At 48.5% G+C, this 25,309-nt stretch overlaps 1 protein-coding gene across 1 annotated transcript in view; it reads left to right on the top strand.

Annotated features, from left to right (window-relative positions):
• LOC121568742 (cAMP-dependent protein kinase type I-beta regulatory subunit) overlaps positions 1–24,765 on the top strand; it is a gene marked incomplete at its 3' end in the record, with an annotated part of 147,214 nt that extends 122,449 nt beyond the window's left edge. The window contains 4 exon segments of the mRNA XM_045214652.1: positions 6,237–6,395; positions 18,006–18,066; positions 24,643–24,743; positions 24,745–24,765. Coding sequence (XP_045070587.1) covers positions 6,237–6,395; positions 18,006–18,066; positions 24,643–24,743; positions 24,745–24,765 — 342 coding nt within the window.
• Between the last annotated feature and the right edge of the window lie 544 nt (positions 24,766–25,309).

Below are 25,309 nucleotides of genomic sequence, written 5' to 3'. Positions count from 1 at the left end.
CTGACTGGGGGAGAAGTTAAACTGCTGCTGGTGTTAATGCCACACACACACACATGCAAGTGTGCGTACGCAGAAACACACACACACATACTAGTGCCTGCGCACACACACACACGCTCGCACACACACATACAAGAGCACTAAAGCACACACCGCCTTCTCAGTCTGCTAAATGGCATATATTAGATAGAATTATATACAGTACCAGTCAAAGGTTTGGACACAGCTACTCATTCCTGGGTTTTTCTTTATTTTTACTATTTTCTACATCATGTAGTAACCTAAAAAGTGTTAAACAAATTAAAATATATTTTATATTTGAGATTCTTCAAATAGCCACCCTTTGCCTTGATTACAGCTTTGCACACTCTTGGCATTCTTTCAACTAGCTTCACCTGGAATGCTTTTCCAACCGCCTTGAAGGAGTTCCCACATATGCTGAGCACTTGTTGGCTGCTTTTCCTTCACTCTGCGGTCCGACTCCTCCCAAACCATCTCAATTGGGTTGAGGTCGGGGGATTGTGGAGGCCAGGTCATCTGATGCAGCACTCCGTCACTCTCCTTCTTGGTAAAATAGCCCTTACACAGCCTGGAGGTGTATTGGGTCATTGTCCTGTTGAAAAACAAATGATAGTCCCACTAAGCCCAAACCAGATGGGATGGGATGGCATATCACTGCAGAATGCTGTGGTAGCAATGCTGGTTAAGTGTGCCTTGAATTCTAAATAAACCACAGACAGTTTCACCAGCAAAGCACCCCCACACCATAACACTGCCTGCTCCATGCTTTACGGTGGGAAATACACATGCGGAGATCATCCGCTCACCCACACCGCATCTCACAAAGCCACTGCGGTTTGAACCAAAAATCTCAAATTTGGACTCCAGACCAAAGGACACATTTCCACCGGTCTAATGTCCATTGCTCTTGTTTCTTGGCCCAAGGAGGTCTCTTCTTCTTATTGGTGTCCTTTAGTAGTGGTTTCTTTGCAGCAATTCGACCATGAAGGCCTGATTCACACGGTCTCCTCTATCTCATGAGCTGGTTGAGAGAATGCCAATTGTGTGCAAAGCTGTCATCAAGGCAAAGGGTGGCTATTTGAAGAATCTCAAATATAAAATATATTTTGATTTGTTTAACACTTTTTTGGTTACTACATGATTCCATATGTGTTATTTCATAGTTTTGATGCCTTCACTATTATTATACAATGTAGAAAATAGTAAAAATAAAGAAAAACCCTTGAATGAGTAGGTGTGTCCAACCTTTTCACTGGTAGTGTATATTCTCAGGAATTGTTGATTTGTTGTGCCTTACAATAATTCTCCACACACACACACACCCACACTCACTCACTCACTCACTCACTCACTCACTCTCACTCACTCACTCACTCACTCACTCACTCACTCACTCACTCACTCACTACACACACACACTTGTTGGAATACAGAGGATTGCATGGCTGTATCCAAATGCCTCAGTGTGTGGTGGGACATTCCACTTTGGTATTAGTGTCTACTGCTGCGTGATTTTACGCTAACCCCCAATATGTCCTAGCCCAATACAAGCCCTATATCCATGCTGATGATAACCCCCAATATGTCCTAGCCCAACACAAGCCCTATATCCATACTGATGATAACCCCCAATATGTCCTAGCCCAATACAAGCCCTATATCCATGCTGATGATAACCCCCAATATGTCCTAGCCCAATACAAGCCCTATATCCATGCTGATGATAACCCCCAATATGTCCTAGCCCAATACAAGCCCTATATCCATACTGATGATAACCCCCAATATGTCATATCCCAATACAAGCCCCATATCCATACTGTTGATAACCCCCAATATGTCCTAGCCCAATAGAAGCCCTATATCCATGCTGATGATAACCCCCAATATGTCCTAGCCCAATACAAGCCCTATATCCATGCTGATGATAACCCCCAATATGTCCTAGCCCAATACAAGCCCTATATCCATGCTGATGATAACCCCCAATATGTCCTAGCCCAATACAAGCCCTATATCCATGCTGATGATAACCCCCAATATGTCCCTAGCCCAATACAAGCCCTATATCCATGCTGATGATAACCCCCAATATGTCCTAGCCCAATACAAGCCCTATATCCATACTGATGATAACCCCCAATATGTCATATCCCAATACAAGCCCCATATCCATACTGTTGATAACCCCCAATATGTCCTAGCCCAATAGAAGCCCTATATCCATACTGATGATAACCCCCAATATGTCCTGTCCCAATACAAGCTTCATATCCATACTGATGATAACCCCCAATATGTCCTATCCCAATACAAGCCCCATATCCATACTGATGATAACCCCCAATATGTCCATGCCAGGATACAAGGCTAGCCCAGGACAACCCAGCTCAGACCTATCCAACCATGCCCTAACCCTCCTCATGCCTTTGATGGCCAGCTAAAGAGCTAAAGCTTTGAGCCATGGGATCATTGTGGGATCATTCCCCTGTGGTGGACCTACATGCCTGCCCCACTCTCAGATCTCTCTCTCTCTCTCTCTCTCTCTCTCTCTCTCTCTCTCTCTCTCTCTCTCTCTCTCTCTCTCTCTCTCTCTCTCTCTCTCTCTCTTCCTCCTTCTCCTCCTCCTCCTCCTCCTCCTTTCCTTCGCTCAGTGTTATTAAGTCAACAAGTGGATTGTGTGTCAACAGGTGAAACTGTGTCCGCGGACTGAAAGGGGCTCTGTGAGGCCGTATTGTGTGTGTGTGTGAGTAAGCTAAGTAGGCCCTCCAGTGACCACAGTACTGGGTTGTGTGTGTGTGTGTGTGTGTGTGTGTGTGTGTGTGTGTGTGAGTAAGCTAAGTCCAGCACAGCTTTTCCGCCTCCATCACCCCCTAATCAAAGGGAAGTCACTCACACCACAGACGGAGAGAGAGAGAAGGGATGGAGTGATGGAGGGATGGAGAGATAGGAGGGATAGAAGGCTTTAAGTGTCCCTTCCTCTGGCTTAGAGGGGATCAAATGCTCAGGGGGGTCCAGCCATCAGAGCTAAGACCCAGGAAACAAGGAGGGGGGAGAGATGGAGGGATGGGGATTGAGGGGGAAGAGGACATTTGAGGTAAGGAGGAAGAGGGGGGACAAGAGGCAGGTATAGAGAGATGTGGATGAAGTTGATAGAAAGGGGAGGGGCCAAGGGGGGAAAAACAGAAGGGGAGAGGAGGGAGGGGTGGAGGAGAGAGAAGAGAGGGGTGGAGGAGGGAGAAGAGAGGGGGGGAGGAGGGAGAAGAGAGGGGTGGAGGAGAGAGAAGAGGGGGTGGAGTAGATAGAAGAGTGGGTGGAGTTGATAGAAGAGGGGGTGGAGTAGATAGAAGAGGGGGGTGGAGTATATAGAAGAGGTGGGTGGAGTAGATAGAAGAGGGGGGTGGAGGAGATAGAAGAGGGGTGGAGTAGATAGAAAGAGGGGGTGGAGTATAAGAAGAGGTGGGTGGAGTAGATAGAAGAGGGGGTGGAGGAGATAGAAGAGGGGGGTGGAGGAGGTAGAAGAGAGGGGTGGAGGAGGGAGAAGAGGTGGTGGAGTATATAGAAGAGAGGGGTGGAGGAGGGAGAAGAGGGGGTGGAGTAGATAGAAGAGGAGGGTGGATTAGATAGAAGAGGGGGGTGGAGTATATAGAAGAGGGGTGGAGTATATAGAAGAGGGGGGTGGAGGAGGTAGAAGAGGGGGGTGGAGGAGATAGAAGAGAGGGGTGGAGGAGATAGAAGAGTGGGTGGAGTTGATAGAAGAGGGGGTGGAGTATATAGAAGAGGGGGTGGAGGAGGTAGAAGAGGGGGTGGAGGAGGGTAGAAGAGGGGGTGGAGTTGATAGAAGAGGGGGGTGGAGTATAGAAGAGAGGGGTGGAGGAGGGAGAAGAGGGGGGTGGAGTAGATAGAAGAGGGGGGTGGAGTTGATAGAAGAGGGGTGGAGTATATAGAAGAGAGGGGTGGAGGAGGGAGAAGAGGGGGGTGGAGTAGATAGAAGAGTGGGTGGAGTTGATAGAAGAGGGGGTGGAGTATATAGAAGAGAGGGGTGGAGGAGGGAGAAGAGGGGGTGGAGTAGATAGAAGAGTGGGTGGAGTTGATAGAAGAGGGGGTGGAGTATATAGAAGAGGGGGGTGGAGTATGTAGAAGAGGGGGGTGGAGTAGATAGAAGAGGGGGGTGGAGGAGGTAGAATAGGGGGGTGGAGGAGATAGAAGAGGGGGTGGAGGAGATAGAAGAGTGGGTGGAGTTGATAGAAGAGGGGGTGGAGTATATAGAAGAGGGGGGTGGAGGAGGTAGAAGAGGGGGGTGGAGGAGATAGAAGACTGGGTGGAGTTGATAGAAGAGGGGGTGGAGTATATAGAAGAGGGGGGTGGAGTATGTAGAAGAGGGGGGTGGAGGAGGTAGAAGAGGGGGGTGGAGGAGATAGAAGAGGGGGTGGAGATGATAGAAGAGGGGTGGAGTATATAGAAGAGGGGGTCGATTAGATAGAAGAGGGGGGTGGAGTAGATAGAAGAGGGGGTGGAGGAGGTAGAAGAGGGGGGTGGAGGAGGTAGAATAGGGGGTGGAGTAGATAGAAGAGGGGGTGGAGTAGATAGAAGAGGAGGGTGGATTAGATAGAAGAGTGGGTGGAGTTGATAGAAGAGGGGGTGGAGTATATAGAAGAGGGGGGTGGAGGAGGTAGAAGAAGGGGGTGGAGGAGATGGAAGAGGGGGGTGGAGGAGATAGAAGACTGGGTGGAGTTGATAGAAGAGGGGGTGGAGTATATAGAAGAGGGGGGTGGAGTATGGAAGAGGGGGGTGGAGGAGGTAGAAGAGGGGGGTGGAGGAGATAGAAGAGGGGGGTGGAGATGATAGAAGAGGGGGGTGGAGTAGATAGAAGAGGGGGGGTGGAGTAGATAGAAGAGGGGGTGGAGGAGATAGAAGAGGGGGGTGGAGGAGATAGAAGAGGGGGGTGGAGGAGATAGAAGAGGGGGGTGGAGGAGATAGAAGAAGGGGGTGGAGGAGATAGAAGAGGGGGGTGGAGGAGGTAGAAGAGGGGGGTGGAGTAGATAGTAGAGGGGGGTGGAGTAGATAGAAGAGGGGGTGGAGTAGATAGAAGAGGGGGGTGGAGTAGATAGAAGAGGGGGTGGAGTAGATAGAAGAGGAGGGTGGAGGAGATAGAAGAGGGGGGTGGAGGAGATAGAAGAGGGGGGTGGAGGAGATAGAAGAGGGGGGTGGAGTAGATAGAAGAGGGGGGTGGAGTAGATAGAAGAGGGGGTGGAGTAGATAGAAGAGGGGGGTGGAGGAGATAGAAGAGGGGGGTGGAGGAGAGTAGAAGAGGGGGTGGAGGAGATAGAAGAGGGGGGTGGAGGAGATAGAAGAGGGGGGTGGAGGAGATAGAAGAGGGGGGTGGAGTAGATAGAAGAGGGGGGTGGAGGAGATAGAACAGGGGGTGGAGATGTCCACCCCATGTCCACCTCCACCCTGAGCCATGTATGTAACTAGAGAACCTAACCCCTCACACTAACCCCTCACATTAACCCCTCATCCTCACACCCCTCCTCACACTCACCCTAACCCCTCACACTAACCCCTCTTCCTAACCGCACACACACCTCACACTAACCCCTCACACCCCTACCCTCACACTAACCCCTCACACCTCTCCTCACACTCACTGACCTCACTACAAAGAACTACAAGTATGGCCTGGTTTCATATGAGTGACTATAGCCATGCCCATAACAACAACCCAGTGTGATGTATGGCAGCACCAGACTAAGGGGACTATAGCTAGGGCTGTGTCCTGGTCAGGTCACATGGTCAGGGAAAACACTTGGTCCTACTACAGCCTCTTAAAGAGGCTTCTGAAGTTTGTAATTTCCAGACTTGATTTTGCCCTAACAAAAAATGTATTAACCCCTACAATCCTGTTACTGCAGGATTATTTCCCTGCTGTGAGAAACTGGTCAAATTAAGATCCTACATCTGTATGAATTTAACTGCAGTTTATTCTCTGATTGGCCAATTCAGTGGAGACACTTTTGTTCAGACAGTCCAATAATGTATTTTCTGTGAAATCTGAGAAATCTGATGATCTTATAGTATGTGTTATGTTTAACCACAATATGCCCATGTACCTAAATACATTACCCATGCACAGTATTGTGGGAGGCTGTTGCAGCCCACGGAAGCCCCCTCTCACAGTATCTGTCTGTTTGTGTGTGTCCCTCTCTCTACAGGTCTATGTGAACGGAGAGTGGGTGACCAGTACTCGGGGAGGGGGCAGCTTTGGGGAGCTGGCCCTGATCTACGGGACCCCCCGAGCCGCCACCGTCAAGGCCAAGACTGACATGAAGCTGTGGGGCATCGACCGGGACAGCTACCGACGCATCCTCATGGTACAGATACACAGATACACACATGTAGAAACAGACACACTCACACACACACTCACACACACTCACACACATGACCAGGACAGCTACCAACACATCCTCATGGGACAGACCACGCACACACACACACACACAACCACACCCACGCACGCACGCACACTCTCACACACACACACACAGAAAGACATAAACACACACGCACAACTGGAACAGCTACTGACACATCCTCATAGTACATAATACACACACACATGTACAGTACGCCTGGCACAGCTATCCACGCATCCTCATGGACACGCGTGCATGTGCACACACTGCTCAACAATCTGCTTTATGAAGGAGGATGTCATTACTTGCATTTCCAGTGAAGCAGAGACACAATCCAAACGGTCTGACTCCACTGCCTCTGTCCAGACACAGACCATCTGCCTCCCAAATGACTCCCTGTTCCCTTTATAGTGCACTGCTTTTACCCAGGGCCCAACCACTCTGGAGTGTTGCTCCAGTCAGTTGTGTCAGATCCAATTGCGTTGGATTGTTCTGTCAACACTGAACGCGCCTCTCTTCCTCAACCACTTCACTCCACACAGTACAGCAGAGAAACTGTAGCCTCTCCACCACAGACCAACCATCACACACCACCACCACCCAAGGGTGGGTTTGTTCTCATGTGGCTAGACTGGCTACCTTCTCCCTCCTTCCCAGAGAAAGATGGAGGGGAAGAGGGAGGAGGAAGGGAGGAGGAGGGGAGGAGGGAGGAGGGGGGAGGAGGAGGGGAGGAGGAAAGAGGGAGGAGGGAAGAGGGAGGGAAGAGGAGAGGGGAGGAGGGGGAGGGAGGAGGGAAAGAGGGAGGAGGGAGGGAGGGAGGAGGGAGGAGGGAGGAGGGAGGGAGAGGAGGGAGGAGAGGGAGAGAGGGGGAGGGGAGGAGAGGAGGAGGGAGGGAGGAGGAGGGGAGGGAGAAGGGGGGGGGGGGGGGGGGGGGGGGGGAGGAGGGGGGGGGGGAAAGGGGAGGAGGGAGGAGAGGAGGGAGGAGGGAGAGGGAGGAGGAGGGAGGAGGGAAAGAGGAGGAGGAGAAGAGGGAGGAGGGAAAGAGGGAGGAGGGAAAGAGGGAGGAGGAAAGAGGAGGAGGGAGGAAGAAAAGGAGGGAGGACACACACACCTCACAGGGAGGAGGACAGGGTTGACAGTAATGCCTACACACTTCCCTGGCCTGGAACTCATCTGTGGAGGAATGTCTGAATGTTTCAACTGGGGAAACAAGGTGCTCTGTCCCGGCCGTCTCACACACACACCACCACCACCACCATCGAGTTGTGTAAAGATGACTAATAGGTTCATGCGTGTACGTGCATGTGTGTGTGTGTGTGTGTGTGTGTGTGTGTTTGCATGCGTGTGTGTGTGCTCTGCTGCTACATACTTCCTCTGATCTCTTTAGCTACCTTCCTATAGAACTTACCACGTAACTCCTAGTAGTGAGCATAGCTTAAACTACCACTTGAACAATGAAGAGTACAACTCAAGGTAGAGAGAGTATGAAGAGACATAATGCCTTACCCTGCAGCTACACACTAACCAGCTACAGGCATAGGCAATCAACATCCCCCATTTTACAGGAGGAACACACACGCATGCATACACGCACATAGCCACACACACACACACACACACAGCACCAGACTGCGTGGCTGCCAGAATACCACACACTTTATTAAAACAGCTTTACAAATCATTGACAGCAGTAATGAAGAGCAGGTCCACATAATTTAATTCTGCTTTTCTCTCTCTCTCTCACTCTCGCTCTCTCTCTCTCTCTCTCTCTCCCCTGTTGCTGCTGTTTGAGTCAGAGAGAGAGAACAGAGAGAGAGAGAGAGAGAGAGAGAGAGAGAGAGAGAGAGAGAGAGAGAGAGAGAGAGAGAGAGAGAGAGAGAGAGAGAGAGAGAGAGAGAGAGAGAGAGAGAGAGAGAGAGAGAGAGAGAGAGAGAGAGAGAGAGAGAGAGAGAGAGAGAGAGAGAGAGAGAGAGAGAGAGAGAGAGAGAGAGAGAGAGAGAGAGAGAGAGCGAGAGAGCACTAGAGATTGGTTACTAGGGAGGGCTTTGCCTTCCATGGAAGTATGTGCTCTGGAAGTGCCAACTTAGCTGAGTGGTCCAAGCACTTAAACTTCACTCTGACAAGTGTTCAGCTAGTTTACATGTTCAGTTTTAGTGCAGGCTTGGCCACTGATGGGACTTTCAGGGTTAACACCACATTTCCTAAAGGCCTGATGCCGTTGCAACACAGCTGTAGACTGACTGAAGCTGTTTCAGTATGAGGAGGGTCCTGACTTGCTGATCTTACCAGGTACATCTATAGCCTATAGCTCATAAAGGAGGCTAGAGTTTTCCCTTGTCAGGATACTTCTCCTTTAGAAGGAGGCTAGGAGACAGGATGTAAGGAATCAAGGATATAACCTAGAAGAGGGCAGCTGCCATGAGGCTGAGGAGTAGAGGGGAGTAGAGGGGAGGAGTAGAGGAGGAGTAGAGGAGAGGATGGAGAGGAGGAGTAGAGGAGAGGATGGAGAGGAGGAGTAGAGGAGAGGATGGAGAGGAGGAGTAGAGGAGAGGATGGAGAGGAGGAGTAGAGGAGAGGATGGAGAGGAGGAGTAGAGGAGAGGATGGAGAGGAGGAGTAGAGGAGAGGATGGAGAGGAGGAGTAGAGGAGAGGATGGAGCAGACTTTCTGAAGCCAGGGGTGAATGTTAAACATTGGCATGGTGTTTGATAGGAGCCAGGTGGACCCTGCTCACCCCTCCTCCTCCCTTCTCCCCCCGTTGGCCTCCGACTGGTTAACCATGGAAAGCCATGCCCTGGATAAACACTCATTCCATTGTCTCTGCCACCACCCAAACAATGTCCACTGTTGTACCCCTCCTTTACCGTTTGAACTCACACACACGAATGCACACACACACACATACGGAGGAACACACACATACACGCAGGAACACACACACACACACACACGCACACACACAGGAACACACACGCACACAGGAACAGATGCAGCCGTAAACAGCCAAACAGAGTGAACGATACGATAAACAGAAGGTAATGGATACGGAACATCTTTTCACACCATTTCACCTGGTGGGTGGTGCTATACGTCACGGTGGGCATAGATTTGGAATGAAAAGGATTTGCCAGTAGATTGTCGACGTGATTCATGATGATGACTGCTTGTCTGCGCTAAGATTTTGAAAGTAGGACGTTGACATGATCAGTCCAATCAAATCTACGCTAGATATAACGTGATTTGACGTCGTTTTATCTGTGGCCTATGACCTTGAGCCTTCTTGGATGGGCATCTCTAATGTAACTCTATGGCAGCACCCAAGGGGCTTGAATTTTCAAGCTCTCCCCGTAGATTTTGCAGTGACGTAGTGTCCCCATGAGTGACAGAACACTGAGCCAACCACGGCGCAACTAGAGAACATGACCAACCCCTACACTCCATATTTTCCGCTGGCTGCCCCACCACCACAAAAAGCACTGAGCTAGGCTGAAACACCTGCATTTGAATGACAGGTCGCCACTGAGTCTAGGCACCTTTGGGTTTCAATTTATATTTTTTCTCAATTGGATTTTAAGCTGGTGGGGGGGCGGGAATAGAAACCTTAGATTGGCCACTTACACTGGAGTGATGGACGAACTAACAAATGCTTGCCCTTGGCCAGTCCAGTGTTGTGTCGTGTGATTGGTTGAGACTTCTTGGGTGCATGACGTCAAACAGATCCGCTTCAGAGCTTCAGAGCTGTCTGTTTAGCTTGCTAGTCGGCTTGAACAGTAGGCACCAAACGACTTGGGGAAAACCCAGCTTCAACTTGATACACAAGCAAAGCAATTGGGAAATGAATTAGTAGCAATACTATACCTTGAGTTGAGTGGAATCTACTTGCTAACATTAGCTAGCTAGCTAATTACTTGTTAGCCAGCAACGTTTGTCTGTAACACGAAAAAGCAGACAGTCGGCTCTAGCTTATTGTTTTTCTTCACCTTTCCACAAGGTGTCTGGTATGTGTTAGCTTGATATGAGGGCGTTAACCCCAACGTATCACAGAACAGGTGGAGTATGGGTATAATGTGGCTGTGATCTATCAAGTTCATTCACTAGGCCCTGGCCATCGTTTAATATAGCTAAATATAATGACTCCATGTGGGTACACACATAATAATGGCAGAACGATGATAACATTAAAAGAAAGGAAGGACTAGTGGGCTAGTTAAGAGATAATGTAGGAATTTAGATGAAGGCAGGATCCAATATTTATTAAGCCCTAAGGCACACACACACAGCACATGGGGATTTTGAGTTATATGGAGACACGAAGGGGAGAACCTGCTACATTAACAGTACATAACCAGTGCCAAATAATAGAATGTAAACTGAAATTAATATGATTAACCAGCTAAACTCAGGTTAACATGTCATCCTGGTACACACAGTGTAAAAAGGAGGACTGAGGACAAAGCAATGGCATGCATTCATCAAACATTTAACTGAGGAAAACAGATTTGTTTTATAGTAGTTATACTAGTTGTCTGATTGGGAACAACCATTGTCTATCAAATTACAGTGTCAAATTATTTCAATTTGGCATTGGAAGTTTTATTGAGAACAGGCAGTAATACAGGAGTCAAATCCCATAGGGAGTCTCATCAGATCCGATATTATCAGCAAGCCAGAGCCATCTGTGGAAAGAGCACAAGTAAAATAAAGTTATATGTGCAAACAGAATAAATGTATCATTCAACATAAGATTCCACCTAAAACAATGACATGAGCTTTGTCCCAATTAATCTCATCTTAATTCCTAACTTCCTCTCTACTCGCATCCTTCTCAAAACCCATTGGAGATCTGAGGGGAGGAGCCTTGTGTCCTCTCCTCCGATGGGGTTTTAGAAGGAGGCACGGAAAAAGGATGCAAGGAATCAAGGAAATGGCACAGAGCTGTTGCATGTTTGCCTCAATATGGAATGGCAGACTTCACTATGTGGGACTGAGCAGAGGTGTATGAAAATGTATGCACTCACTAACTGTAAGTCGCTCTGGATAAGAGCGTCTGCTAAATGTGTCAGTATTATTGAGCCATAAGAAACCTTCCTTAGTTAGTTAACACATAAATGAGCATACAAATATGTTTAAGCAGTCATACATGACTGCTGTGAGTGCGGTGCCATACCTTTAGCTCCCTGGTGCAGATAGAGGGGGTCTTGACCACGATCTGGCTGTTCTCCAGACAGCGGTAATGCTGGAACATGTCCCAGGCACTGTTGGTGGCCACGGCACCTCCCTCACAACCAGTGAAGATCTCCAGGATCTTACAGTGGGGCTTCAGCACAATCTATAGCGAGGACAGAAAGAGACTGAAGATGGAATTAGATTTAGTATGGAGTCGAAGGGCTGAATCCCAACTTAAAATCCTTGTAGCTAAACATTTGATGCAATGACATCAATGCATGATTTACGCTATAGTCTCAGTTGTGTGTGGGGGGACTAACCGAGTCGATGAGTATGTATGGGGACTGGACCACTGAATGCAGTAGAGGGCAAGCTCAGATGAACAGTGTAGTCCATCCCTGCCTTGTAACACTGGTCTGGGGAGCACCACATATCTGAGGAGACGAGCGAGAGAGAGAGAGGATGTCTCAAAACACTGCACTAAATCACAGAAGAAAAATGTGTGCAAACAAAACACAGGCCTGTAATACAGGGGGGTTACAGACCGAATAGACTCATATACACAAAACGTATATCCTACCCTACACACTTACATATACAGACCCATTACTCACTCTCTCACACACAACACACACACACAGAGAGAGACTAGGTGTGTGTTTACCGTGATCAAGGGTGGAGGAATATATCATCTGGTTGTCGTCATCAGGCATGGTGTTGGAAGCTTAATAGATTGGCTTGATAGCGGCTTTGACATTGTTGGTTGGCTAGCAAGCAAAACATGACGTTACACATCATTCACTTTTGGGAAAACTGTGCCAGCCACTTGGTAGGTAGCTATCGTTAGTTAAAATAAATCTAAATTATGTACTTATATGAAAGTGCAATTGTAAACTATAAAGTGTAAACCCACCATACTTAATTTATGAATGAGGTCCCAGCCGAAGGGTTCTCGATTAAACATGGACGCACATCGGACAGTCCTTGCACTTTGAAACGCACTCCCACCGTGACGTATAACACCACCCACCGGGTGAAATAACATGAAAAGAGTGTGTCCCGAATGGGGAACAGAAAGAGAGAGAGAGGGGGAGATGTAGCCTGTGTGTTTCATGTTGGACAAAGATGATGGAGGTGGATGGATATTAAAGTGGATGGGTTGGCCTGGCCATGTGCCACACCTCAGGCTTGATACTTCTACCAAAGACAGAGGGTGGATAAAGTGCAGGAATTCACAAGCCAAATGAAATGCTGTAGTCTCAACGCAGAGTGAAGAGTGGCTAAGTGTTCAGGCCCTCTCCTAGAGAGAGAGAGTGACAGAGAGAGAGAGAGACAGAGAGAGAGAGACTGAGAGAGAGAGAACAAAAAGAGAGAGAGTAGGAAGGGTAGGAGAGAGAGAGAAAGATAAAGAGTCATAACTAGAGAGAGTGAAAGAAGAAAAAATTAAAAATTAAAGAAAAAAATAGAATAAAAGAAAGACATCCCCTTGGCTCCATCCAGAAAGACATCCCCTTGGCTCCATCCAGAAAGACATCCCATTGGCTCCATCCAGAAAGACATCCCATTGGCTCCATCCAGAAAGACATCCCTTGGCTCCACTCCATCCAGAAAGACATATCCTTGGCTCCATCCAGAAAGACATTCCATGTGTCCATGTTGGGACCAGAGTTGATGACATTAACCTGTTCCAGACCAGCTCTCACCCTCCCAACCCCATGAATCAGCCAACATGCAGGGAAATGTAAGCAAGCTAAGCTCTTAAGCCCTCCAGGGGTGTCTGCTGCTCTGCTGGGCCCTGGTAGAACGTTGGGAGAACATTGGTAGAACGTTCCTACATCAGGGTTTCGTGTTCTAATGCTATGGTCTGGTGCATCAGTGTGGTCTGCCGGTGAGTGGAGAACGCTCAGTCTTTCACCGTCTATTTCTCAGTACTGAGACATTGGTTTGATTTTCCTAATAGGTTTTCAGTCAAAACTTTAAACATGTTAGTCATGAAGCAAGCTGTCTGGCTGTCTAGGCATCAGAAAAATGTGAAAGGCGGCAGAACTAAAAACAGACTCTATTTTACACACAAAAACACATGCACACATACTCACTACTCACACTCACATACATAAACACTCACACACACACACATTCTCTCTTTCTCTCTCTCTCTCTCTCCCTCCCTCTCTCTCACACACACACACACACACTCTATTTCTCTCTCTCTCTATCTCTCCTCTCTCTCTCTCACCCCCCCCCACACACACACTCTCTTTCTCTCTCGCTCTCTCTCTCTCTCTCTCTCTCTCTCTCTCTCTCTCTCTCTCTCTCTCTCTCTCTCTCTCTCTCCTCTCTTTCTCTTTCTCTTTCTCTTTCTCTTTCTCTCTCTCTCTCTCTCTCTCTCTCTCTCTCTCACACACACACACACACACACACACACACACACACACACAGCACATCCAAGAGTGAGTGGATGGCAAGAGCCAGAGAATTCCTTTAATCAAGTTGTTTACTCTTGGGAGTAAATGCATCACTTGCTTGGGAACATTTCTCCCCTTTTAAGAGAAAATGTGAAATTATATTAAATTAGAGGCAGCAGCAGCAGTCAGACACTTCCAGACTAAAGACACCCTTGGTCTTGAGTCACTGTATAATTTAAATATGCAAACATAATGCTGCTGCTGCCTGGGAGCAGACTGGGATGACGCCGTCTCTCTCTCTCTCTCTCTCTCTCTCTCTCTCGCTCTCTCGCTCTCTCGCTCTCTCGCTCTCTCGCTCTCTCGCTCTCTCGCTCTCTCTCTCTCTCTCTCTCTCTCTCTCTCTCTCTCTCTCTCTCTCTCTCCATTTTTTTACTTTCTCTCTGTCTTCCTCCCTCACTCGCTCTCTTTTTTTGACTCCTTTCTCTCTCCCCCCCTCTCTCGCTCTCTTTCTCCCTGTCACGCTCTGGCTCCGGGACTTTGTATGTTGAGCCAGGGTGTGTTCGTTTTGTTGTGTTTTGGTTGGTTGTCTTTGGTTGTGTTTTCTTGGTTGATCGAGTGACTCCCAATCAGAGGTAACGCAGTGTCAGCTGTCGGCTCGTTATCTCTGATTGGGAGCCATATTTAAACTGTCTGTGTTCACCTTGTGTTTGTGGGTTTTTGTTCCTTGTCAGTCATTGTCACTGTGGACTTTACGATCGTGTTTTGTGTTGTTTCGTGTACTTTACCAATTAAAGTCATGTTCGTATCGCACGCTGCGCCTTGGTCCACTCATTTCGTAGACGATCGTGACAGAAAAACCCACCATCAAGGGACCAAGCAGCGTGTCCAGGAATCGGCAGCCTGGATGTGGGAGCAGCGTCGGAGGGACGAGAGGCACCCCCAAGAATTTTTAGGGGGGCACAGGGCATGGACGACGGGGCTGACGGAGGCAGAGAAGGGGCAAATTCAAAAGGCCACCAGGTTACGGGGGGCCACTGGTCAAAGTAGGGAAAGGAGGTTTAGAGGCACGGCGAGAGGTACTGGGGTGTGTTACCAGTCCGGTCCGGCCCGGTTCCAGTTCCCGGAGTAGAGCCAGTGGTGTGTGTCCCCAAGTACGGTCCGGCCTGTTACGGCCCTCGCACCAAATGGACGGTGCGCGTCTCCAGCCCGGTCCGGCCTGTTCCTGCCTCTCGCACAAAGCCTACGGGTGCGTCGCCAGCCCAGCCCGGCCTGTTCCTGCTCCACGCACAAAGCCTACGGGGTGCGTTGCCAGCCCAGCCCGGCCTGTTCCTGCTCCACGCACAAAGCCTACGGTGTGCGTCGCCAGCCCAGCCCGGCCTGTTCCTGCTCCACGCACAAAGCCTACGGTGTGCGTCGCCAGCCCAGCCCGGCCTGTTCCTGCTCCACGCACAAAGCCTACGGTGTGCGTCGCCAGCCCAGCCCGGCCTGTCTCTGCTCTACGCACAAAGCCTACGGTGTGCGTCGCCAGCCCAGCCCGGCCTGTTCCTGCTCCACGCACAAAGCCTACGGGGTGCGTCGCCAGCCCAGCCCGGCCTGTTCCTGCTCACGCACAAAGCCTACGGGGTGCGTTGCCAGCCCAGCCCGGCCTGTCCCTGCTCTACGCACAAAGCCTACGGTGTGCGTCGCCAGCCCAGCCCGGCCTGTTCCTGCTCCACGCACAAAGCCTACGGCGTACGTCGCCAGCCCAGCCCGGACTGTTCCTGCTACTCGCACCAAGCCAAGGGGTGCGAGTCGTCAGCCTGGTCCAGCCCGTTCCTGCTACTCGCACCCGGCCAAGGGTGCGAGTCGTCAGCCTGGTTCAGCCCCGTTCCTGCTACTCGCACCAAGCCAGGGGTGCGAGTCGTCAGCCTGATCCAGCCCATTCCTGCTACTCGCACCAAGCCAGGGATGCGAGTCGTCAGCCTGGTGAGGCCCGTTCCGAATCCACGCATCAAGCCTAGGGTGCGTATCGTCAGCCTGGTTCAGCCCGTTCCTGCTACTCGCACCAAGCCAGGGGTGCGCGTCGTCAGTCCAGATCCTACCAGCTGGGTCAGGTCGGACCGGGGGCGCTACGGGGGATTGAAGAAGGGTGGTGGTCAAGCCCGGAGCCGGAGCGCCTCCGAGGAGTAATGCCCACCCAGCCCTCCCTGTTTGGGGTTTTTGAGGCGCGGTCGCAGTCCGCGCCTTTAGGGGGGGGTACTGTCACGCTCTGGCTCCGGGACTTTGTATGTTGAGCCAGGGTGTGTTCGTTTTGTTTTGTTTTGGTTGGTTGTCTTTGGTTGTGTTTTCTTGGTTGATCGAGTGACTCCCAATCAGAGGTAACGAGTGTCAGCTGTCGGCTCGTTATCTCTGATTGGGAGCCATATTTAAACTGTCTGTGTTCACCTTGTGTTTGTGGGTTTTTGTTCCTTGTCAGTCATTGTCACTGTGGACTTTACGATCGTGTTTTGTGTTGTTTCGTGTACTTTACCAATTAAAGTCATGTTCGTATCGCACGCTGCGCCTTGGTCCACTCATTTCGTAGACGATCGTGACACTCCCTCTCTTGCTCTTTCAATTCAATTCAAAGGGCTTTATTGGCAAGTGAAGTAGACAATAAACAAAAGTGAAATAAAAAATAAAAAATAAACAGTAAACATTACACTCACACAAGTTCCAAAGAAATAGAGACTTTTCAAATGTCATATTATGTCTATATACAGTGTTGAAACGATGTGCAAATAGTTAAAGTACATAAGGGAAAATTTATTAACATAAATATGGGTTGTATTTACAATGGTGTTTGTTCTTCACTGGTTGCCCTTTTCTTGTGGCAACAGGTCACAAATCTTTGCTGCTCTCTCTCTCTCTATATCAATATTTTTCTCTCTTTTTGGACTTTCTCTCTGTCTTCCTCCCTCACTCTTTCTCTCTTTTTTTGACTCCTTTCTCTCTCCCTCTCTCTCTCTCTCTCTCTCTCTCTCTCTCTCTCTCTCTCTCTCTCTCTCCCTCTCTCTCTCTCCCTCTCTCTCTCTCTCTCTCGTCTCCCTCGTTGCCCACTGAGATGTAAAGAGGAGCGTAGCGTAGCACAGTGGGTCTAGACTCGTCAGAAAGCACCTGTTCATCATAGTGACGTCAGAATGGGAGGAAAGTCCCCTACTATGTGGGTGGGTGGGGAGGCCACAGCTACTGTATCCCCTACTATGTGGGTGGGTGGGGAGGCCACAGCTACTGTATCCCCTACTATGTGGGTGGGTGGGGAGGCCACAGCTACTGTATCCCCTACTATGTGGGTGGGTGGGGAGGCCACAGCTACTGTATCCCCCTACTATGTGGGTGGGTGGGGGAGGCCACAGCTACTGTATCCCCTACTATGTGGGTGGGTGGGGAGGCCACAGCTACTGTATCCCCTACTATGTGGGTGGGTGGGGGAGGCCACAGCTACTGTATCCCCTACTATGTGGGTGGGTGGGGAGGCCACAGCTACTGTATCCCCTACTATGTGGGTGGGTGGGGAGGCCACAGCTACTGTATCCCCTACTATGTGGGTGGGTGGGGAGGCCAGAGCTACTGTATCCCCTACTATGTGGGTGGGTGGGGAGGCCACAGCTACTGTATCCCCTACTATGTGGGTGGGTGGGGAGGCCAGAGCTACTGTATCCCCTACTATGTGGGTGGGTGGGGAGGCCACAGCTACTGTATCCCCTACTATGTGGGTGGGTGGGGAGGCCACAGCTACTGTATCCCCTACACACACACACATACATACAGTGCTATACAACACACCACAGTGCTTTACACCTCCCACCTACTGCACAGTACTGTTACCACTACTGGTCCCAGTGACACACCCACGTTTTAGAAATGTTCTTTTAGCCAGTTATGGAACTGCCCTTCTCTCCTTGTCAACCTGTTTTTGTATTCTGTTTCCTGTCTTCTGTTACATGTTCTAACTCTGTTTGTTTTCTCCTCTACAGGGTAGTACACTGAGGAAGAGGAAGATGTACGAAGAGTTCCTGAGCAAGGTCTCCATCCTTGGTGAGTGTGTGTGTGTGTGTGTGTGTACATGTTGGTTTGTTGGGTGATTGCATTTGATATGAGAGGCATGCGTGTTTTTATATGTGTGTGTACCTGTGTGTTTTTATATCAAATCAAATCAAATCAAAGTTTGTTGGTTGCGTACACAGATTTGCAGATGTTATTGCAGGTGCAGCGAAATGCTTGTGTGTCTAGCTCCAACAGTGCAATAATACCTGTCAATAAAAAAACAATACACACATAATCCAAAAATAAAAAATTACGAAGTATCAGAACGAGCAATGTCAGAGTCTGGAATATAAATACAAAACATTAGGAACAAACAAATACATGCACACACATATAAAAACACACAGGGTTTTTTTAAACACAGGCACACAGACGAACACAACCTTATAATACTGTAAGTCCAGTTTGTGGAGTCATACATATGTAGAATCTTCATTTGATCACCCTGTTGCAGGAGAATGCGGTGCAGGAAATGTCAAACTTGTAGTGTATTTGAGGTTTAAAAAGTTTTCTGAAGTCTGTAATTTTTACTTTGAAATTTCCAACTTGATTTGCCTCTCTCTCTCTCTTTACAGTGTGTATGTGATGCGAGGGCCTCTCTCTCTCTCTTTACAGTGTGTATGTGATGTGAGGGCCTCTCTCTCTCTCTTTACAGTGTGTATGTGATGTGAGGGCCTCTCTCTCTCTTTACAGTGTGTATGTGATGTGAGGGCCTCTCTCTCTCTCTTTACAGTGTGTATGTGATGTGAGGGCCTATCTCTCTCTCTTTACAGTGTGTATGTGATGTGAAGGCCTCTCTCTCTCTCTTTACAGTGTGTATGTGATGTGAGGGCCTCTCTCTCTCTCTTTACAGTGTGTATGTGATGTGAGGGCCTCTCTCTCTCTCTTTACAGTGTGTATGTGATGTGAGGGCTTCTCTCTCTCTCTTTACAGTGTGTATGTAATGTGAGGGCCTCTCTCTCTCTCTTTACAGTGTGTATGTGATGTGAGGGCCTCTCTCTCTCTCTTTACAGTGTGTATGTGATGTGAGGGCCTCTCTCTCTCTCTTTACAGTGTGTATGTGATGTGAGGGCTTCTCTCTCTCTCTTTACAGTATGTATGTGGCCTATCTCTCTCAACCTACTTTTGTAATACACTACATGCCCAAAAGTATGTGGACACCTGCTCGTCTAACATCTAATTCCAAAATCATGGGCATTAATATGGAGTTGGTCCCCCCATTTGCTGCTATAACAGCCTCCACTCTTCTGGGAAGGCTTTCCACTAGATGTTGGAACATTGCTGCGAGGACTTGCTTCCATTCAGCCACGAGCATTAGTGAGGTTGGGCACTGATGTTGGGCGATTAGGCCTGGATCGCAGTCGGCGTTCCAATTCATCCCAAAGGTGTTCGATGGGGTTGAGGTCAGGGCTCATTCAAGTTCTTCCACACCGATCACGACAAACCATTTCTGTATGGACCTCGCTTTGTGCACGGGGGCATTGTCATGCTGAAACAGGAGCGGGCCTTCCCCAAACTGTTGCCACAAAGTTGGGAGCACAGAATCGTCTAGAATGTCATTCCCTTCACTGGAACTAAGGGGCCTAGCCCAAACCATGAAAAACAGCCCCAGACCATTATTCCTCCTCCACCAAACTTTACAGTTGGCACTATGCATTGGGGCAGGTAGCTTTCTCCTGGCATCCGCCAAACCCAGATTTGTCCATCAGACTGCCAAATGGTGAAGCGTGATTCATCACTCCAGAGAACGCGTTTCCACTGCTCCAGAGTTCAGCTTTACACCACTCCAGCCGACACTTGGCATTGCGCATGGTGATCTTAGGCTTGTGTGCGGCTGCTCGGCTATGGAAACCCATTTCAGGAAGCTCCCAACGAACTGTTCTGGTGCTGACGTTGCTTCCAGAGGCAGTTTGGAACTCGGTAGTGAGTGTTGCAACTGAGGACAGACAATTTGTACGCGCTTCAGCACTCGGCAGTCCCGTTCTGTGAGCTTGTGTGGCCTACCGCTTCGCAGCTGAGCCATTGTTGCTCCTAGACATTTCCACTTCATAATAACAGCACTTACAGTTGACCAGTGCAGCTTTCACAGTGCAGAAATTTGACGAACTGACTTGTTGGAAAGTTGGCATCCTATGACGGTGCCACGTTGAAAGTCACTAAGCTCTTCCTTAAGGCCATTCTACTGCCAATGTTTGTCTATGGAGATTGCATGGCTGTGTGCTCGATTTTATACACCTGTCAGCAACGGATGTGGCTGAAATAACCAAATCCACTCATTTGTATAGTGTATGTAGCTAGCTAGTGTGAGACTTCGAACATAGCCTGTGAAACTAGTGAGGTCCTTAATTTTGGGCATAGCAATCAAAAGAAAGGGTTATGGCTTATTATTGATTCAAGAGGTTAAATGAAATTCAAGAAATGAAATGAAAAGACATGGCCTTTATTTTCATTTATTTTATTTTATTATTGGCCCTCCCCCCAACCCTGTTAAGATGGGCACAGGGCCGTTTCCCATTTCTGACCTTGTTGCAGTGTGTGTGTTCATTTACATTTACATTTACGTCATTTAGCAGACGCTCTTATCCAGAGCGACTTACAAATTGGTGCATTCACCTTATAGCCAGTGGGATAACCACTTTACAATGTGTTTTTTTGTTGTTGTTTTTTTTTTCGCGTATGTGTGCGTGCGTACGTGTGTGTGTGCATACATGTGAATCAGTGGAGGCTGCTGATGGGAGGACAGCTCATAACAATGAGTGGAAACCATGTGTTTGATGTATTTGATACCATTCCACCTATTCCGCTCCAGCCATTACCACGAGCCCGTCCTCCCCAATTAAGGTGCCACCAACCTCCTGTGATGTGTGTGTGTGTGTGTGTGTGTGTGTGTGTGTGTGTGTGTGTGTGTGCGTGTGCGTGCATGCGTGCCTGTGTGTGTGTAGAGGACATGCCTCCTGTGAGGGGGTTATTAACTGGTTATTAACTGGCTGAGTAAACACACACAGGACCGACCCCTCCTCCTCAGCTCTATCCCCCTCTTTCTCTAGTTTTCATTACCCCCATGTCCCTCCTTTTACGGCCCCAACAAGGCCCGTATTCAAACACCGACCTCTCTCTTCAAACTTATTTTCTTCCCTCTCTTTTCTCCTCCCTCCTTTGAGGAGGAAGAGAGGGAGGGAGGGAGGGAGGGAGGAGGGAGTGTTTTTGTTTGTCTTTGAATTCAGCGATAGCCACGAAATTGGGTACAATCCCTTGATGTCGTTTGGGGTGAAAGGGGGGGAACAACATGCTCTCCAGTGGCAGACACACACACACACACACACACTCTCTCTTACCCACACACACACGCACAATGACCAGTGTGCCCCAGTGAAGGGAGTTAGTTAAGTGGGGTGAAGGCTCTGCGGAGTGTGAAATGTTGATACTGCAAGGAGACTGACAAAGACTGAGGCTCACATTACCACTGTGTTAGCTGTTAGTTAGTTCAACATCTTCTAGAGGATCCCACTATGGCCTGGTGATGCAACAGTCTAGAGCAGGGGTGTCAAAGTCATTCCATGGAGCTCCGAGTGTCTGCAGGTTTTTGTTTTTTCCCTTTCAATTAAGACATAGACAACCAGGTGAGGAAGTTCTTTACTAATTATTGACCATAATTCATCAATCAAGTACAAGGGAGGAGCGAAAACCCGCAGACATTCGGCCCTCCGTGGAATGAGTTTGACATGTGGACTAGAGAGAGAGAGAGAGAGACACATCTAGACACCGTTGCCCTAGAGCACAAAAAAAAAACTTAAAACACCCAATAATGCATGCAGAGCAGAATTAGGCCGATACCCGCAAATTATCAAAATCCAGAAAAGAGTCGATAAATTCTACAACCACCTAAAAGTAAGCGATTCCCAAACCTTCCATAACAAAGCCATCACCTACAGAGAGATGAACCTGGAGAATAGTCCCGTAAAAGCTGGTCCTGGGGCTCTGTTCTCCACAAACACAAACAGACCCCACAGAGCCCCAGGAAAGCAACACAATTAGACCCAACCAAATCATGAGAAAACAAAAAGATAATTACTTGACACGTTGGAAAGAATTAACAAAAAAACAGAGCAAACTAGAATGCTATTTGGCCCTAAACAGATAGTTTACAGTGGCAGAATACCTGAGCTCTGTGATTGACCCAAAATTAAGGAAAGCTTTGACTATGAACAGACTCAGTGAGCATAGCCTTGCTATTGAGAAAGAAGTAGGCTATGTGCACACTGCCCACAAAATGAGGTGGAAACTGAGCTGCACTTCCTAACCTCCTGACAAATGTATGAGCATATTAGAGACACATATTTCCCCTCAGATTACACAGACGCACAAAGAATTCGAAAACAAATCCAATTTTGATAAACTCCCATATCTATTGGGTGAAATACCACAGTGTGCAATCACAGCAGCAAGATTTGTGACCTGTTGCCACAAGACAGTTGTGAAGAGGGCACGACAACACCGTTTCCCCCTCAGGAGACTGAAAAAGATTTGGCATGGGTCCCCAGATCCTCAAAAAAGTTATACAGCTGCACCATCGAGAGCATCTTGACCGGTTGTATCACCGCCTGGTATGGCAACTGCTCGGCATTTGACCGTAAGGCGCTACAGAAGGTAGGTGCGTACGGCCCAGTAAATCACTGGGGCCAAGCTTCCCTGACATCCAGGACCTATAATACTAGGCGTGTCAGAGGAAGGCCCCAAAATTGTCATAGAGTCATAGACTGTTCTCTCTGCTACTGGACGGCAATTTTATGGTGTTACTTCTTGATTATTGTTGTTTTTTTAACTTTAGTTTATTTAGTAAGAGAGTAGAGAGAGAGGTGAGAGAGAGAGAGTGAGAGAGAGAGAGAGAGAGAGAGAGAGAGAGAGAGAGAGAGAGAGAGAGAGAGAGAGAGAGAGAGAGAGAGAGAGAACCCTGTATATAGCCATAATATGACATTTGAAATGTCTTTATTCTTTTGGAACTTCTGAGTGTAATGTTTACTGTTAATATTTATTATTTATTTCACTTTATTTCCCATGCCAATAAAGCCCTTAAATTGAAATTGAATTGAATTGAATTGAGAGAAAAGAGTCACTGAGACAGGACACACACATACATGCACACACACACACAACAAGCTCTCACAGCCCCACTGCAGAATCAGACATTTGTCCATAGACGTCAAATTTCGAAGGTTAAGTTTAGGCTTTAATTCCGAATGGTTAAGTTGAGTGTTAAGGTTTGAGATAGGGATAGAGCCGGAGCTCACTGCTTTACGCCCATCCACCATCCCCATCCACAATGCCCTTGCAGAAACCCACGCCTTCTTGATGGTAATATCGCTCACTGTTGCGCCTAGTGGACGGTTTTTAAGTCATCTCCTGATGTCCTGCTTACCTGGACGGACATCTAATTTCGCAGTGGATCTAGAGCGACCTGGCTGACAAACACACAGAGACACGTACACACACGCACACACACACATACACACACACACACACACACACACACACACACACACACAACTCACCTAACCCTTAACCTGACAGGTAAACCTATGAATTGGATAATAATATTGGGGTTGGAGTTAAATTTAGTAAATGTGGTTGTCATTGATGGTTCACTATACTATATATGGCTGAATGTTGCGTTCATGTATTCAGCACTCTTCCAAGTATAATACCTTTTATAGCCAAGATCTGCAAATACCCCTCACCTTCTAGAAATATCCACTCTGTTGAATCACTCCTTCAGAGCCCTGTGTAGCCTACTACTGAAATGCTACTGTACTGCTCCACAGTATACAGACCCTGATGGTCAGTACAGTATGAATGGGAGCTGTTAGTCGTGTCTCTTTAATTGGAAAAGGGGGAGAGGAGGAGGGGGGAGGGAGGGAGGGAGGAGTAGGAGGGAGGGAGGGGGAGAGAGGGAGGAGAGGAGGGAGGGGGAGAGGAGGGAGGAGGAGGAGGGAGGGAGGGGGAGGGAGGGAGGAGGAGGGGGGGGGTGAGGGAGGAGAGGAGAGGAGAGGGAGGGAGGAGGGAGGTAATGTCTCTTGCTGAGTGAGTGGATTAGTATGAGGGTGGGAAGGAGGGGAACTGCCCCAATGAAATATGAGTGTTTAAACAGGAGCCATTATCTACTGTGGCCAGCACAGCGGGGGACGTCACGCACACACACACACACACACTTATTCCCTAACACTGCTGCATAGGGACCAGTAGAAATCAGCACTGTCAGTGGCTTCCTATTTCCCCTCTGTCAATAAGCCAATTGGATATTCCCATACTGAAGTGTAGTCACCTACATTCTAACACTCAGCACCAATCATACTGACACAGGCCCCTCCCACAAACTGTATTAAAAGAGATCATCTAATAGTCAGATATTTGTGTGATAAAACCTCAACCATTGACTGACTACACACTAACTACATGATGCAGGAGGGCCTGTCTCTACAACATAGGAATGTGTGTGTGTGTGTGTATCTGTTTGTATGGCCCAATATTAGATTATTTGTCTCTGTTGCTGACCCTCTTGTCCCCCTGCAGAGTCTCTGGACAAGTGGGAGCGTCTGACCGTAGCTGATTCCCTGGAGCCGGTCCAGTTTGAGGACGGGGAGAAGATTGTGGTGCAGGGAGATCCCGGAGAGGGACTTCTTCATCATCACAGAGGTACAGGAGTGTGTGTGTGTCTCTCTCTCTCTTTCTGTCTACCACACTGTGTCTCTGTGTCTATGTGTGTTTGTGTGTGTACGTGTGTGTGTGTGTGTGTCTATGTCTGTGTGTGTGTGTCTCTCTCTCTCTTTTCTGTCTACCACACTGTGTGTCTGTGTCTATGTGTGTTTGTGTGGACGTGTGTGTGTGTGTGTGTGTGTGTGTCTATGTGTGTTTTGTGTGTACGCGTGTCTCTTTCCAGTCGTCACTAGCTTCCACATCCACAAGTCATAATTATGGCTAAAACCCACCCATTTCTACAATTTATGCAAATAGTCCGGGTAGCCATTTGATTAGCTGTTCGAGTCATATGGCTTGGGGGTAGAAGCTGTTAAGAAGCCTTTTGGACCGAGACTTGGCGCTCGGGTACCGCTTTCGTGCGGGTAGCAGAGAGAACAGTCTCCGACTAGGGTGGCTGAGTCTTTGACAATTTTGGGGCCTTCCTCTGACACCGCCTGGTATAGAGGTCCTGGATGTCAGGAAGCTTGGCCCAAGTGATGTA

Source organism: Coregonus clupeaformis, unplaced genomic scaffold (assembly GCF_020615455.1).
Source record: "Coregonus clupeaformis isolate EN_2021a unplaced genomic scaffold, ASM2061545v1 scaf0293, whole genome shotgun sequence".
Taxonomy (NCBI): domain Eukaryota; kingdom Metazoa; phylum Chordata; class Actinopteri; order Salmoniformes; family Salmonidae; genus Coregonus; species Coregonus clupeaformis.
The sequence above is the reverse complement of the archived record's forward strand: the minus strand, read 5'-3'. Positions and strand labels throughout refer to the sequence as shown.